General features: G+C 43.2%; 1 protein-coding gene across 21 annotated transcripts in view; it reads right to left on the bottom strand.

Annotated features, from left to right (window-relative positions):
- LOC101099651 (zinc finger protein 660) overlaps window positions 1-15,713 on the bottom strand; it is a 32,192-nt gene that overhangs the window by 15,436 nt on the left and 1,043 nt on the right. For 9 of the 21 annotated variants that reach the window (XM_045037996.1, XM_045038001.1, XM_045038000.1 and 6 more), the window contains exons 3-7: window positions 14,293-14,833; window positions 10,014-10,182; window positions 8,462-8,553; window positions 8,046-8,172; window positions 5,236-5,967 (exon numbers count right to left, since the gene is read on the bottom strand). In XM_045037996.1, coding sequence (XP_044893931.1) covers window positions 5,236-5,967; window positions 8,046-8,172; window positions 8,462-8,553; window positions 10,014-10,182; window positions 14,293-14,715 — 1,543 coding nt within the window. In that variant the 5' untranslated portion in view covers window positions 14,716-14,833. Of the gene's footprint in view, window positions 1-1,113; window positions 5,968-6,257; window positions 6,300-6,434; window positions 6,943-8,045; window positions 8,173-8,461; window positions 8,554-10,013; window positions 10,183-14,292; window positions 14,834-15,713 lie in introns of those variants that run through there. The other 12 variants (XM_045038003.1, XM_045038005.1, XM_045038004.1 and 9 more) reach the window with 7 other exon arrangements.

Genomic DNA, 15,713 nt, shown 5'->3' with positions numbered 1-15,713 from the left:
GGGATCTGAAGTGGGCTCTGTGCTGACAGCAGGCAGCCTGATGCAGGGCTTGAACTCATGAACCATGAGATCATGATCTGAGCCAAAGTTGGACGCTTAACCAACTGAGCCACCCAGGCACCCCAAGCATCTGACTCTTGATTTCAGCTCAGGTCATGATCTCACAGTTCATGGGATCAAGCCCCACCTTGGGCTCTGTACTGTCAGTGTGGAGCCTGGTTGTGATTCTCTCTCTCTCTGATCCTCCCCTGCTAGTGTGTGCTCTCTAAGATAAATAAACTTAAAAGAAATACAAATTTCAGTGCCCCTCATTCAATTTGTTGCCTTTATCTAGAAGCGTATTCTTTTTTTCCGACAAAAATCTATTCACTCAGTCCAAAATGACATCACTGTTCAGAATCAGGGTATTTTGAGGGTTACAATTGCCTAAATATTCAGCATTTCCATCTTTATCATGACATTTGCCAGCTAAAGAAATTCCAACTCATATTTGGGTAAATGAAGTCAATATCCAATTATTCAGGTCTTACTTTATTGGTCAAAATAGTGATAATGCAATGCTTCCCTTTGGAAATTCAGCCTATTTGAATATAGGTCTCTCAGGCTGTTAGAAAGGATCAAGATACTTCACTTCGAGTGATATATGCACCCCTATGTTTATTGTAGCATTATATACAATAGCCAAGATATGGAAGCAATCTGTGCCCATTGATAGATGAATAAATAAACGTGCTATTGATAGATGAATGCATAAAGATTCTTGTTTGGGACAGGGCAGGTAGGGGCACACCTTTACCTCTGCCCCAATACAAGCTGTTCATTAACTTTGACTCTAGCATATTGCTCTGGACAAATCAGAGGCCCCTGACCAGATGTGCAACTTCTCTTATTCCTGCAGACGGTTGGGAATTGCCCAGCTGTTCCTGATCCTACTGTTCAAGTATCCCACATGTTCACTCTCAGAAGAAAACTTAGGGAACCCCTGAGACGAGGTGAATTGTCTAGTTTTTCCCACGTGGCTCTCTAAGGTCTCTTAAAGAAAAACCACAACTATCATTGCTCCAGTGCTCCTCACTAGGATAGATGTCCATAATAAACATACAGCTCAGAGAATACAGTTGTTAGTGGTTTAATATTTAGCACCATGGCAGCTGCCATGACCACCTTTTCCATAAATGGCCCCTGTAACAGACCGCATACATCCCAAATCCTAAGGGCACCAGTTTGGTGGTTCCCAAGGAAAAGCTTGAGTGTCACCAATTTTTGCTCACTGCCAAAGCAGCCTGAATGCTGACTGGAGAGTTTCACTGGTGGTGTCTTCTTGACATCAGGACATGCTCTATGACTTGCCAGGGCCGCTACAGTTATGATGTAATTGCATTTGTTTTGGCCCCTAAACCCTTGGGAAGCAACATAGACAGTCACAGACATAGACAGCAACATAGAGTCTCAGTAAGGGGATAAAACATTTTTCAATTTTTTTCCAAAATGGGACTCAAAGTATATAATTAATGTATACAATCTAAAGGCATGTACATTTGTGCCCCATGGCCCTGAGCATGCAGCTATGATTACCACTCCCTCTTCAGTCTAAGGGGAATATATATTGTCCTGTGATTACTTTGTCTAATAATCTCACCGTAGCCAAATATTGGATAACTATTGACTCTGTTCATCTCCATCCACAATCCATATGGCACCAAGTTGGCATTCAGTTGGGAAACTGAGTATCTGTAAATGTATCATCCATATAGAAGACAATGCAACTGGAAGGGATCTGGGGGAAAAGCCTGTTAGATTATAAGATTATCATTGTTTTTAATGAGCCAACAATTCCTAACCAAGCAACACTTGAGGAAGACCCACAGGTCAGAAAAGGGTTGGGTCATCATACAGTTCTTTCCTACTGTGGTTTCATGTAAAGCATTCACATGCCTTAACAGGGGATCTGTACCTCATCTTACGTAGCCCTGTGCATACATTAGTGGGAAGACTATTGTGGTTCAGTAAGGAATATCTACATTGTCCTATTCTAGATCAAATAGTTGTACCATTAGTTACCTGGAGCCAGCTGACACGACACCTTCTCTTTATACAGCTGGAACAAGTGCTTCCATGAGGCCCCATCAGGCTAGAAAATGTCCTAACGTTAGACTCAGAGGATGATATTTTCCATTAGGCAAAAGCTACCTTGTGAATGGTCACAATTTGTCCCTAACAACTAGAGGTTTTCATGAAGTGAAAGTTTTCATGAAAGTATCCTTCACAGCAGGAGGTCAATGCCTTGACAGAAATGTTTCCCATTTAGTACAGAAATGGGTACTGAGTATTGTCTAACTCAGTAACTTTTTAGTACCCATAGTCTCTTGACCTTTCCTACTAGATTTAAAAGCGGAACAATTAGGGTTGGGGATGTAGGGTATAGGTGTGGAATATTTTCTTTCTGTGCATAAGAGGTAAGAGGATAATGTGCATATGAAGTAAGACGATTAAGTGTCCAGCTCCTAGCACCTTTACTCTCATATCTGACCACTTAAACTATCTCCTGGGTATAAATTCACACTAATTTTTAAAAATAAAGGGGGGGGGTCCTTTATGCCACTACTTAACAGTCCAGTAAAAATGATTTCTGGATATATATTACCAAAATTTACAGAGGGAGAAATCTAAAGAGTACAACCACTGAAGAATCAAAATGTTGCTAAAGATATATCCCTCCCAATTACCTCCTCCTCAAAAAAGGATCTGGCCACTATTTTTAGCCTTCAATGAATAATTCCCACATTATGCAAACTATTTCAGAAAACAAAAGAGAAATAAACTTTCCATATACATTTTGGAAAGCCAGCCAAACCTTAGTAAATTAAATCTAGTTTTCTACATTAAAAAAAAAAAAAATCATCACAAACAAATGGATTTTATTCCAGGACTTCCAGGAAACTTCAATTATTTGGAAGGTTGTCAAAAAAATATGAATTACAAAAAGAATAGATGACATACACCAACACATTTTTAAAAAACTTGATAGAATTTAGCAACTCTAAGTGTAATCATTGCTATAGTGGGCACTATGTGCCAAGAGCCGTTCTAAATGCCTTATACTTACTAATGAACTAATTTTATCCTCACAGCCATAGCTTTAGTTTACAGATGGAAGGACTGACACACAAGGAAGCTAAGTGACTTGGCCAGGGCCACATACCCTAGATGAGTGGTAAGCCAGGATTTGAGTTAGGATACGAGGCACAAAATCAGTGTTCTTAACTACTGTACTATCTTGCTTCTTCTAAAAACAGGAATAGAAGGAAACTTCCTAAACACAATAAAGTACCAGAAACCAACAAGGAAGTAATGGTGGCGAGATGTCCAGAATACATGGGGAAGTTCTCAATAAGGCCCCCAAATGTGATATTCTACAATGAGATGCTGCTTCCATCTTTAGAAGCTTCTACTCTAGTTGGGGTGAGAACAGGGATATCAGGCCCAATTTAAGGATGGTCCACCTAGAGAACAGAGTTTTTAAAAATTATTTATTAAACAACTACTATATGAAAATTATCTATATGCTAAAAGAAATACATACCATATCTAGCCTCAAAGGGCCTACAATAAGTTGATATGAAAGTATACACATACACACTGAGAATAATTGACAAGGTAGTTTAACAACAGTTGCACCAGCTGTAGCACCAGCTAATTGGAAGCAGTAAGGTCAAAAAAATAGATGTTTAAGAAGGATGACGGAGGATTTCAAGAAAGCCTTTTAGTGATTAGAGGGATCTGAAAGGATCTAAGGGACATACATTAGCAAACAGGAAGAAAAGGTTTTATAGATAGGGAACACAGGAGATGAAGGTCTGGATTATTGTGGAAGTTTAAAATCTATAGGGATGGGGCACGTGGGTGGCTCAGTTGCTTAAACACCCAACTTCGGTTCAGGTCATGATCTCACAGCTCGTGAATTTTGAGCCCTGCGTCAGGCTCTGTGCTGACAGCTCGGAGCCTGGAGCCTGCTTCAGATTCTGTATCTCCCTTTCTCTCTGCCCCTCTCCCTTTCCTGCTCATGTCCTGTCTCTCTCCTTCAAAAATAAATAAACATTAAAAAAATTAAAATCTATACAGGGAGAACCTTTGCCAAGAGTAAAGGAAAAGATGAATCTGACTTGGAAAGTGACTTATGCAGATGGTAAAATGGAGGAGATGTAGCACACTAAGAAACATAGAATCTCTGTCCTTGAGAAGCACACAATCTGATTATGGGATACATAACTAAGAAACTGGATTTCTCAACAAATCCAATGAAAGAATGGACAAACGAATAAATGAACTTATAAGTACATGAAATGTGTAGTCCTTACTTTACCAAGACTGAGAAAGGATTACACTGTGACTCCCACTTTCCTACCTTCATGACCCACCAGAAAGTATGCAGAGAATGGCACATTTTGAGGAGCAGTTTTAAGAGATCAGGATGAGCATCCTTATAAAAAAAAGCTTAATTCAAAGTTCCTTGGAAAATCATGCCTTAAGAAACTGAGCGAGCCAGACCTGAATGTTTGTCTCCGATGTGAGTTCGCTGGTGGTGATTGAAAGTGGAACGCTGACTAAAGGCTTTCCCACACTCAATACACTCGTAGGGCTTCTCTCCAGTGTGAACTCTCTGATGTACAATGAGCTGTGAGCTGTCACTAAAGGCTTTCCCACAATCACTACATTTATAGGGTTTCTCCCCAGTATGGGTTCTTTGATGTACCATGAGACTGGAGCTATAACTAAAGACCTTCCCACACTCATTACATTCATAAGGCTTCTCACCAGTGTGAATTCTTTGGTGTATAATGAGGTGTGAGTTTTGATTGAAGGATTTTCCACACTCGTTGCATTTATAGGGCTTTTCACCTGTGTGAAGTCTCTGATGTCGAATAAGACATTTACTGAGACCGAATGCCTTACCACATTCATTACATTCAAAAGGTTTTTCTCCAGTATGAATTCGCTCATGATCAACAAGTTGAGAGTTCTGATTAAAGGCTTTCCCACATTCACTACATTTGTATGGTTTTTCCCCAGTGTGGAGACTCTGATGTCGAATAAGACATTTACTCCGACTGAAGGCCTTGCCACATTCATTACACTCATAAGGCTTTTCGCCAGTATGGATTCTCTGATGATCAGTAAGATTTCTATTAGAACAGAAAGCTTTCCCACATTCACCACACTTGTAAGGTTTCTTACCAGTATGAAGTACCTGATGTCGAACGAGACTTTTACTCCGAATAAAGGCCTCACCACACTCACTGCATTCATAAGGTTTCTCTCCAGTATGGGTTCTCTGGTGGTCAATTAGTTGGGAACTCTGAGTGAAGGCTTTAGCACATTCATTGCATTTATATGGTTTCTCGCCATTATGGAGTCTCTGGTGTTGAATAAGATGGGAGCTGTGTCGGTAAGTCTTTCCACACTCACTGCACTCATAGGGTTTTTCCCCTGTATGGGTTCTGAGATGAACTATGAGCTGAGAGGTCTGCCTGAAAGTCTTCCCACACTCATTACACTCATAGGGTTTCTCTCCAGTATGGATTCTCTGGTGCCCAATGAAGTGCGAATTCCGATTGAAAGCTTTACCACATTCATCACACTGGTAAAATTTCTGTCCCTTGAGAACTCTCTGATGTTCTGTAGCACTAGAGGACAGATTTGGATCCTTATATTCATCACATCCATCTTTTGTGGATTTACCTTTATCCTTGTGTGTTAGTTTGAAGAAATCACTTTCCAGTCTGCTCCCTTCCTCATCTGAGGGTTGCCCTTCCAGCTTCTCTAAAGCACCTTCACAGACAGTTCGTGCCTCTGGTTCTCCAGAAACCACCCCACAGAGGCCTCCTGATGTCCCATCAGATGACCCCAGTCCTTTAGAAACTTCCTGCTTTGCAGGCAAATCCGGACACTCCATCCTAGTCTCATTTGCTGCCAAAAGAGAGAAGAAAACAACTTTTATTCATTTTGCATCCTATTAAAAAAACAGAACCATCAGGATCTACGTATCTGAAAAAACCTTCACATTAGGGGACACATTAAGAGGCGACACAGTAAGAACAGGACAAAAGTGGGAACTAGCTCAAGTTTTTCTTCATGGACAGAAAGATGAAGAGGGGAAGGACGATGGGGGGGGGGGGAAGGGAGTGGACAGAGCTCTGTCCTGATAGCTCTTAATTGCTCCAATTAATTACCCAATTCAAAAGAGCAATCAGGGGCACCTGAGTGGCTCAGTCGGTTAGGCATCTGACTCTTGGTATCGGTTCAGGTCGTGATCTTGCAGTCGTGGGATCGGGCCATGTGTTGGGCTCCATGCCGAGCAGAGACTGCTTGGGATGCTCTCTCCCTCTCTCTCTGCCCCTCCCCAACTTGCGTTCTCTCTCCCTCTCAAAATAAATAAATAAACTTAAAAGGAAAAAAAAAAAAAAAAAAGAGCAACTGGAGGGCAAGAGAACAGACTGTACAGACGGGTGATCTTACAGAAGTCACTTAGTAAAATGATGAACTCTAACATCCTTTCCAACCATGCCATTGTCTGCTTCCACGGTTCTCAGCAAAGATATTGAGGGGAGAGAGGAGTGGCAAATACCTCAAGTCAAATATGAGAAACAGTGTAGGCAAGCACAATTAGGAAAAAAACGGACCAAAAAAAGTGATTCTCACGTGTGAGGACAATGACAAGATTCAGAGAAGCCATGGGTTCAGAAAACCATGCAGGGGACAGCAGAGCTCTAAAAGTGGGGGTCCTCTAGTCCCTGGGGCACTGAACTGGTAGAAGGCAGTACTGCATTCCTACGAAAATTAAGAAAGGGATCGATAATTTGAAATATGACTCAAAATATGTCTTTGGTATCTTGGTCATCTGGAATCATAGGAAACTGAACAGTTCAATCTTTCCTTTGGAGTCTAGAAAAGATGGGAAGAAGCAGGCAATCAGTCACGGCTAAACACAAAAATGTTGGTTCCTTTTAATCACATCTTAAGCAGGGCCACAACCCATCATGGCATTTTAGCACATGGAAAGTTATAGATATCGGGCTCCTTGGCTCCTAAGCCCACCCACCCTCTTCAGATTTGGCTACTGTCCTAGACTTGCCATCCAGAGAACCTGCCTCCAAAACATCCCCCTCCAGGAAGCTGTCCCGCCTCCGTCGTTCCTGAAGGGGAAGCTGAGGCAGCCATGCTTTGTGCCTCATGACAACTGGTCTCATTACATCTCAGACCACGACTGACCAGGCCACCAGGTCCAAGGGTAGCTTCTCTGTACCTTACACATCAGCCTCTGCTGTGGTCAGGAGCAAAGTCTGCCCAAATAGAGATGATACTTAATGGCTGAACCACCCTTGGAGTCCCTCTCTAAGTAAATCTGCAACTGGAAATGGGGCAAAATAAAGAAAATAAAAACAAGTAGGAGCTCTAAGCTGAAATGAGGCAAGGAGAGAAGCCAAGCCATTAGGAGCCACGGCATGCAAAAAGTATGAGGGAACAGAAAGTCTAATCAAGAAGATGCCATGAGAGGACAAAAGGTTCGGAGTGAAGAAAATAGGTAGCCGTGGAAGGAGAAAACAGGTAAGCAGGGAGCAACTACCACATTCCCTGGCATAAAAATTATTTGCTGTTGCTGCTGAGGACCCTGTGCTGCTCTGGGTCAGGGCCCAGTTTCCATGGGCCCCATTTCCCAAAGGATGGTCTAGCTGGCAGGTTTGATCAGGGTTTCCATTCCTTCAGCCTTACTGAAGTAACACAACTCAGGACTTACAATAACATGAGTGGTTCCCTACTCCTTACAACTACAAATTCTAACCAAACCACCTAGCTCAATTAAAAATGAAATAAAGACACTGCTTATAATTAGAACGCTGAGTGATGGGTGCGTGACAGTTCATTACACTGTTCTCTGTACTTTGTCTTACGTTTGCAGCTTTTTGCAATAAAAACTTGAAAAAGAAGCACATAGCAAAGAAAACGTATAGAATGCAGACTACGTTACTGGGGAACAGAATCATTACCCAATGAGGCCACTCTGCGATAATTTTCCGGCATGAGGCTCCGGTACACGGCTCTCTGACTGAGTGCCGGACCTTTCCACTTCCTCTCGGTATAGTCCACAGACAGGAACTCGTACGCTGCAGAACCCTGGAATGACAAGCTTCTATTGCTCAGGGATATTCCCGGCCTGAAGGGCAGAGACATCAGGGTACCCAGAGCCCAGGGTGGGGCCCTGGTGGGCAAAGGGGTGCTGGAGGGAGAGAAGCTGGGATGAAACAGAGTTCATGAACTCAGCAGGCAGGACCCAGTTCCAGAGGGTGCGATCAGGCTGGGAAACCACAGGAGCACTTTCAGAATGGGCCAGGGCCCAGAGATGAGTGCTAGCTGTTCCTGCACCACACACTTGGGAACTCAGGGAAGACAGACTCAAGCTCACCTGGGGCCTGACCATCCGAAGCACAGTTGCTGCTGCCTGGTCTCCTGACTTCCCAGCTTGGGAAACGGCAGGCACCTGGGAAGCACACTGACCTGACGGAGGAAAGAAAGCTATGAGGACAGCCCTGCCTTGGCTCCAGTAAGGTCTGTGTCCCAGTGAGTGGATTCAAGAGAACCCAGGCGGCTCCACACACTGCCTCTCATCCCTCTTCCAGGCAGGCGTTTTTCTGAGGGTGCAGAGGGTCCTTGGTCAAACTGAGAGCTGGCCATTCCTCCCAGCCCTCACTCGCTTCAACCTCTCTGAAGGAAGCTATACTTCTGCCCGCTTTCTCTCCCCATGGCTTCCCTAGCATCAGCCCAGCCTGCTTTTCCTCTCACATCTCTGGCCCCTCGTTCTGGTTTCACTTCCTTCTCTTGCCTTCTCATTATGGACACTGGAGGCTCTCAGACCTCAGAGCATCTCTTTTTGCTCTGTTGGAGATCTCACCGACTATCAATGCTCTAACGCTGCTTTCGCAGTTCCTAGCTCTTTCCTAGACTCCTATCAGAAGCTTCCAGTTACCTACAGGACGTTTCCTTTGGGTGTCCCTCATCACCTCAAATTCAAAATAAAAAATGGATGTTCTGACCATCTTCCTTTCCTGACTTCCCTCTTTCTGTCAATGAATCCATACACTGGCCAAACCCCCTAATTCTTCCTTTCCACTGTCTCTTGGATTCTTCCTTCCTATGTGTGTCACATCAGTCAATTTCTATTCCACTCAACATTGCTCAGACAACAATTGCCTCACATCCATTCTGGCACACTAGCCTCTTACAGATGCTCTAAGCCATTGGTCTTACCATTCAATCCACAATGGTTACATGTCAGAATAGTCCTCTTGAAATACTGTTTCTAACACATCAACTCTTGCCCACCAAAATTTTCCTAGCGTCAACCCTAAGGCCCTGTATAAGCAGACCCTGGGCGCTGAAAAATAGTCCTTCCTCATTACACTTCACTGGGGTCCAAGGAACCCTCATTTACAGTTTTTGTTTATATCCTCTGCTCTGGTGCCTCTCACTTTTCTCTCCCCTTCAAATGCTACCCCATTTTTCATTGTTCAATCCCACTGCTTCCTTCTCCAATAAGCATCCCCTATCTGCTCCAGCCCACAGTGATTTTTCTCATTGTTTATGATGTCCATTATGTTCACTCTCATGGCATCAAATGCCTGGGGATAGATGTCACTCAACATCTCTTACAAAATGCCTCTTCTTGCAGTTATGACTCACTCTCTGCCAACTGGATAACAAGCTCTGTGAAAGCAGTGACTGTGTACTATATCTCTCTGGTCCCCAACAGTGCCTAACCTATGACATGTGCTTGACTGAAACTTGCTAAATACATGAATGATTGGAGAATAAGCAATAGGAACAAAGTTACTAGGAAAGAAAGACAGAGGGCAGGACATTGAGGGATTCCAACAGGGTGGGAGATAGGGAGATAAAGGAAAGGAGACTTGAGGAGAAAAGGGAGGCAGCACTTGAGGCCAGAGCTGGGAGTTGAGTACCAGAGTGCCCATTGTGGAGGAGGTATGTCCCTGGGTCCTGAGGAGGCTCCAGGTGGGCTTCAGGGGCTGAACCCTCACTGAGGGGCGAGGTAGGAAGAAATTCTTCTGATGTGCCCAGGGCTGTGGTCTCCTCCAAATGTATTTCCTGTTCCTGTGCAGGAGTTGAAACCTAGGAACAAAGTATTATAATTGGATTCATAAGAGTGCCCTTCAAGGTATGGAACCCAAAACCTCTAAGAAACATCACCAAAAGAAAGCCAGGAAAAGAACAGCCAATGTCGTTCCAGCCCCAACAGTACAGCCTTCTGGGGGAAAAATTGTCAAAGCGCAATCTATAGCATGCAATTCTGCTTGCTATCCCTCTGTTGAACCTGTTGGTAGGAGCTTGAAGACCAGATTATAAAACCATTTCCATTTTGTCAATTCTTCACACACAAATTTGCTTACGAAGAACAATCTAGAAAAAGGAGCCAGGAGAGTAATTCTGTACACTCCCTGTGACCTTAGCCTACAAAAAAGGCCAATCAGAAGTACCTAGAAAATTGGGGCGCTAGGTGGCTCAGTCAGTTAAGTGTCCAACTCTTGGTTTCAGCTGAGGTCATGATCTCACAATTTCTGAGTTTGAGCCCCACGTCAGGCTCTGCACTGACAGCTTAGAGCCTGCTTGGGACCCTCTCTCTCTCTCTTTCTGCCCCTCCCCTGCTCCCTTTCTCTCTCTCAACATAAACAAATAAACTTTAAAAAAGTACCTAGAGAATAAAAAATGATAGATGTATGTACATATATGTGCATATATAATGCTACTGAAGCTGACAGCAGAAGCAATGGCCCAAAATAGTGCTGACAAGCCACGACAGTGTTTCTAATTTCTCTCAGTGAAAGTGTTTCCTCTTTAGAGAGGCCATCTCTGACCATACTGACAAAGCAAGGGTAGTCACTATCTCTCAAATAACCTGGTTACATTTTCTATATGTCTTAATCCTTAAATTATCCTATTTATGCCTTTATTGCCTATTTATCCCCCAATGAAATTACTGTCTGAGTAAGAACTTTGTGTTGATCACTTGCCCCTAGAACAATTCTTGGCCTAATGTTGGTGTTAATATTTGCTGACCTTCTCTTAATACTTTTTTTTTTCCTTTCAATACTTAATACTAGTTTTTAAAGTTACCTGCAAACCCAGTTGTCAATATGTACTACGCCTCCAAAATAATTTATATAAAAAAGTCAAATAAGATCAGATAGCACCAATCTTTACAGACCTTGAAAATACCTCAGATCATAGGTATTTCTAACCCTTGCTTATTGTCATCACACCATCTCCGCACAGTCTCACGGTTACTTTTTCACCAGCATTTGGGGCAGAAAACCTAAGACACTATCTAAATGAGTAACGTTTATAGGTTCACCTGCTTGCACTAACACGTACATAGTACAGCTTGGGTGCATAGGTGCAAATAACTTCTTCACAAACCCTGCTGGATTTGCCCCACTGGGTTACATCTGCTGAAATATGAAGGGACTCATTCCTTTATTGTATATCTCTCCAGCATAGTGACAGAACCAAGAGGCTCCCTGGAGTCTGTGGTGCCCAGGTTCTCCACTGGGCAGTCTTATAAATGGGAGTTCCAGCTCTTACATACAATTGCTGAGTACTGGCAGAAGATAGAACCTAACTGCATTGTGATAACACAATCTTGAAATTCACCAACAATTAAATGCTGGTCCAGTTCCTGTTTATTATACAGGACTCAGAAACTCCTAAGTTTCTTTTCTTTGTAGGCAAGAAAACCCCATTCCAATTTTCATTCTAAGATGGCATTCAACAGCAAGATACTAGGGAAAAACTAGTGGCTTAGAACCTAGGGAGCTGGAAAATTCTGATTCCCACACTCGGTGGTAATTAGCAATAACCACACTTCGCCTAAATCTCACGGACAAAGAGAACATTCACTAACTCTGCCATCTTAGATGAATCAATTACTTTTCTGTCCTTCCATCACTTGTCAAATGGAGATGATTACTCTCTGCATATTTTTTAAGCCTGCTAGGAGCTGAAATAAGATACAGGATATAGAAGCATTTTGTAAATTGCATGATTCTACAGCCCAGCAAGGACTACCCTACAACCCTCTTCAGCCTCAAAGTGCACATTTGCACATGCTCACTCCTGCTGAGCAGAATGACTCTGATCTGCCCTGATATTCTTTAATCTCCTCCTGGCAAACTGCCATGAAAAAGCTTGTTTACTCATTTAGCCATAAATACATTTTCTGAGCCTATGCTAGGAAAGACAGACCCATGTTATTTTTTAAAAAAACAATTTTTAAATATTTATTTTTGAAGGAGAGACAGACAGAGCATGAGTGGGAGAGGGAGAGGGGCAGAGAGGGAGACACAGAATCTGAAGGAGGGTCCAGGCTCTGAGCTGTCAGCACAGAGCCTGATGCAGGACTCGAACTCACGGGACTGTGAGATCATGACCTGGCCGAAGTCGGATGCTTAACTGACTGAGCCACTCAGACACCCCAAGACAGTCCCGTTTTCATGTCCTCCCTGTCAGAGAATAAGCCAACAATAATGGCTGTAAGAAATAAGAGTCCAAAGAGCCTACTCCTAGGCAGGAGCGAAGAGTGTTCAGCTGCCCTGTCAACTCTAAGTTGCTCTCTTGAGTTTCTGACTTAGTCACCTTTTTCTGAGGCTCCCTGGATAAAAGATTAAGTTTTGATGGAAGGAACATTCTCTTCAGCTTAAGCATATGAAGGTGGGAAAGAGGGAAAATTTCCTTCCACCCTCCTCACTAAATGGCACTCAGAACATTTCAGCCACTAGTCTCTGCCCATGGTTGAACCTAGTTGCTCTCTAGATCCTGGTGATGGCTGATTTATCCCTGCGTTTACTTCCGTATCCAAAGAAATAATGGTTGACAATGGATTTAATGCCAAATGGGCATGGCCAGTACTCTTGGGAAAAAGTCTAGTCCTCAGACTCCAATCAACTGGAATTGATTCCCTAGGCCTAAATATTGTAACTATTTTTTTTTTTAAAGCAATGAATACAATGATATGCTGGGTACTTGGGAATTTTCATATACTGGTTTTCCCCGGTAAAGTACAAAGGAGTAAAAGTAGAGGAGAACCTAATCTACCCTACTCAGTTAGTTATAAGAGCAATTTTAGACTCATAAGAGCTAACTTACCATGTGTGATAGTTTTTTAATGTGTCAATTTAGCACTGATCTGGGTGTTGTTGTGAAGGTATTTTGTACATGTGATCAAAATCCATACTCAGTTTACTCTAAGTAAAGGAGATTATCCTAGATCATCTGGATGGGTCTGATTCAATCAGTTGCAAAACCTTAAAATCGCAGCTAGAAGTTCCATGAAAAAGTAATTCTGCATGTAAACAGCAGCTTCAGCTTGTGCCTGAATTCCAGCTGGCCCTTCCTGATGGTCTGCTCTATTGATTTCAGACTTGCCTGCCAGTCCCCATAACCACATAAGCCATTTTGTGGCAATAATGTAACTATATACACAAATGTAAGTATATAATATATATCATTTCCTACTGGTTTTGCTTCTTTGGCTAAACCCTGACTGATACACATGGTCACAGAGTTAGCTCCCTCTGTTGTCCTAGAAGCCAGATTTTCCACTGTTGACACACTGCTGACTCTCCAACTTTTCCTCTGATTTGAATTCCCTTGGCTTTAAATTTGAAAGAACCCTAGGAAATAGGATAAACCAAAATTAGAATTAAAAGAAAAAAAAAAAAGGAGAGAGAGACCTCAGTTGGGTTTGGAAAGCTAGAAAAGAAATAAATGATTATGATGCCCTGAAATATCACCTCTGATAAGAAACCTAAAAGACAGCAAGAGAGATAACAGACTCTGAAAAGTATGAGGAAGTGAGCAGTGAGAAGTTATCAAATGAAGGCCCATGTGACCAACACACCCCAAAAACTACCTCTCCCTACCATACTCCCCCACTCTAACCAGCGTGTTGATCTTCTACCTGCCAGGAGTACTGTGTGGATCTCTAGGCTGAAGCTAGGCTCACGACACAGTATTTCACAAACTGATGCACAGAACTTGGCTGGGATGTGCATTTTTGTTTTTTGGCTTGAAGCACAAAAACTATTTCCTCTGTATCCATGGAACGAGCTTAGGAATCCTCTGGGCAAACCAGCCTAGATCTTAGGGAATGGAGAATTACTATTCCCAGGTTAGCCCAAGCACTAAAGAATGGTTCCAGAGGCCATTCTAGACTCATCTGCTCACCTCTCCTGGTCCACTGAGGTGTCTCTGGAAATCCTCCACCACAGCCACAGCCTCCTCACCATTCTCAGGTTGATGCAGCTGCACCCAGGTCCGCAGCTCCCCAGGCAGAATGGTCAGGAACTGCTCCAGCACCAGCAGCTCCAGAATCTGCTCCTTAGTGTGTACCTCTGGCATGAGCCACCAGTGGCAGAGCTCCCGGAGCCGGCTCAGTGCCTCCTGAGGCCCAGACATCTCATGGTAACATAACTGTCTGAAGTGGAGCCGGAAAATTTCACAGACAGGAGGGTGGTTCTTTTGGAGATTGCAGGCCTGACCCCAGGTCTGGCTCCCTGGCTCCTGCTTCATGGTCTGGCGCCACTCCTGCTTCTGCAGAACCGCACCCCTAGGGATGAGGCCTAAAGTTCCCCTGCCTTGGGTGGCCATTGTGACCTCAAAGAGAAGCTTGTTTCAGCTGCAGTTTGTCCAATTAAAATGATGCTCTATAATTCAGGTTTCAGGAGCTGTTTTTCAGAGTTGGGGGAATAGGGTGATGGGGTGTCACCTACAGAAACACCAAGAGAGAGATCAGAGTCCCAAAGTGTTCAGTCCCAGGCTGATGACAGACCACCCACAGTTAAAACCCAAAGCTCTGGGGGGAGAAAAAGGGCACAATCAGGGCAGTCTCTCTAAGCATCTCTCCAAGTGACTTGCCTTCTTAAACTTTTCAGTGGCTCCCATCATCTACAGGATAAAACCTAAATGTCTATGACTACCATTCACAGCCCTTTACCACCTGGCCTTGGGCCTCTTTTCTAGCCACACCCTCTAACACTCTCTCCGATGCCCAGACTAGAAAGGCTGTAATGATCTCCAAATGAGGAATATGCAAGGCGATGCAAAGAGTATATAAGAACATAGTAAGTTGCTATTTAATTCCTATTTAGCATATGTCTTATGTGTACTGAAATTCGCAAAACAGTACATATATTTAATTTGTAAGTAAACCTATGTTGGAAGTAAATAAACCTATGTTGGAAGTGAATGCTCAAATCTCTTCTTTATTGTGACAGAAATGCACAACATAGATTGAGACTAACGCTCCAGAGACACAGCTAGAATCACATATACTCTTACCCTGATTGGATTTTTCTTCTTCAACTTTTGATAAACTCCTGCTCATCTGTCAAGACCCGAAACAAATACCATTTTCTCCTGAGTGCTTTCCTGACTGTCCCATGTAGGAAGAGAGCTGGTAGTCTCCCTCTCTCTACTTCTCACTAAAACACTGCTGTTTTAACTAGTTTATGCACAACTCGTCACTCACACCCTCCTGCTAGATAGCCACCAAAGGAAAGGAACCGAAAGGAGTCAGAAAATGCCAGACCTTTTTCTACTCAACCACCTCCCCTAGAAAACCTTCCTGATCTCTCGAGGCTTAAGTG

Source organism: Felis catus, chromosome C2 (assembly GCF_018350175.1).
Source record: "Felis catus isolate Fca126 chromosome C2, F.catus_Fca126_mat1.0, whole genome shotgun sequence".
Classification (NCBI taxonomy): domain Eukaryota; kingdom Metazoa; phylum Chordata; class Mammalia; order Carnivora; family Felidae; genus Felis; species Felis catus.
The sequence above is the reverse complement of the archived record's forward strand: the minus strand, read 5'-3'. Positions and strand labels throughout refer to the sequence as shown.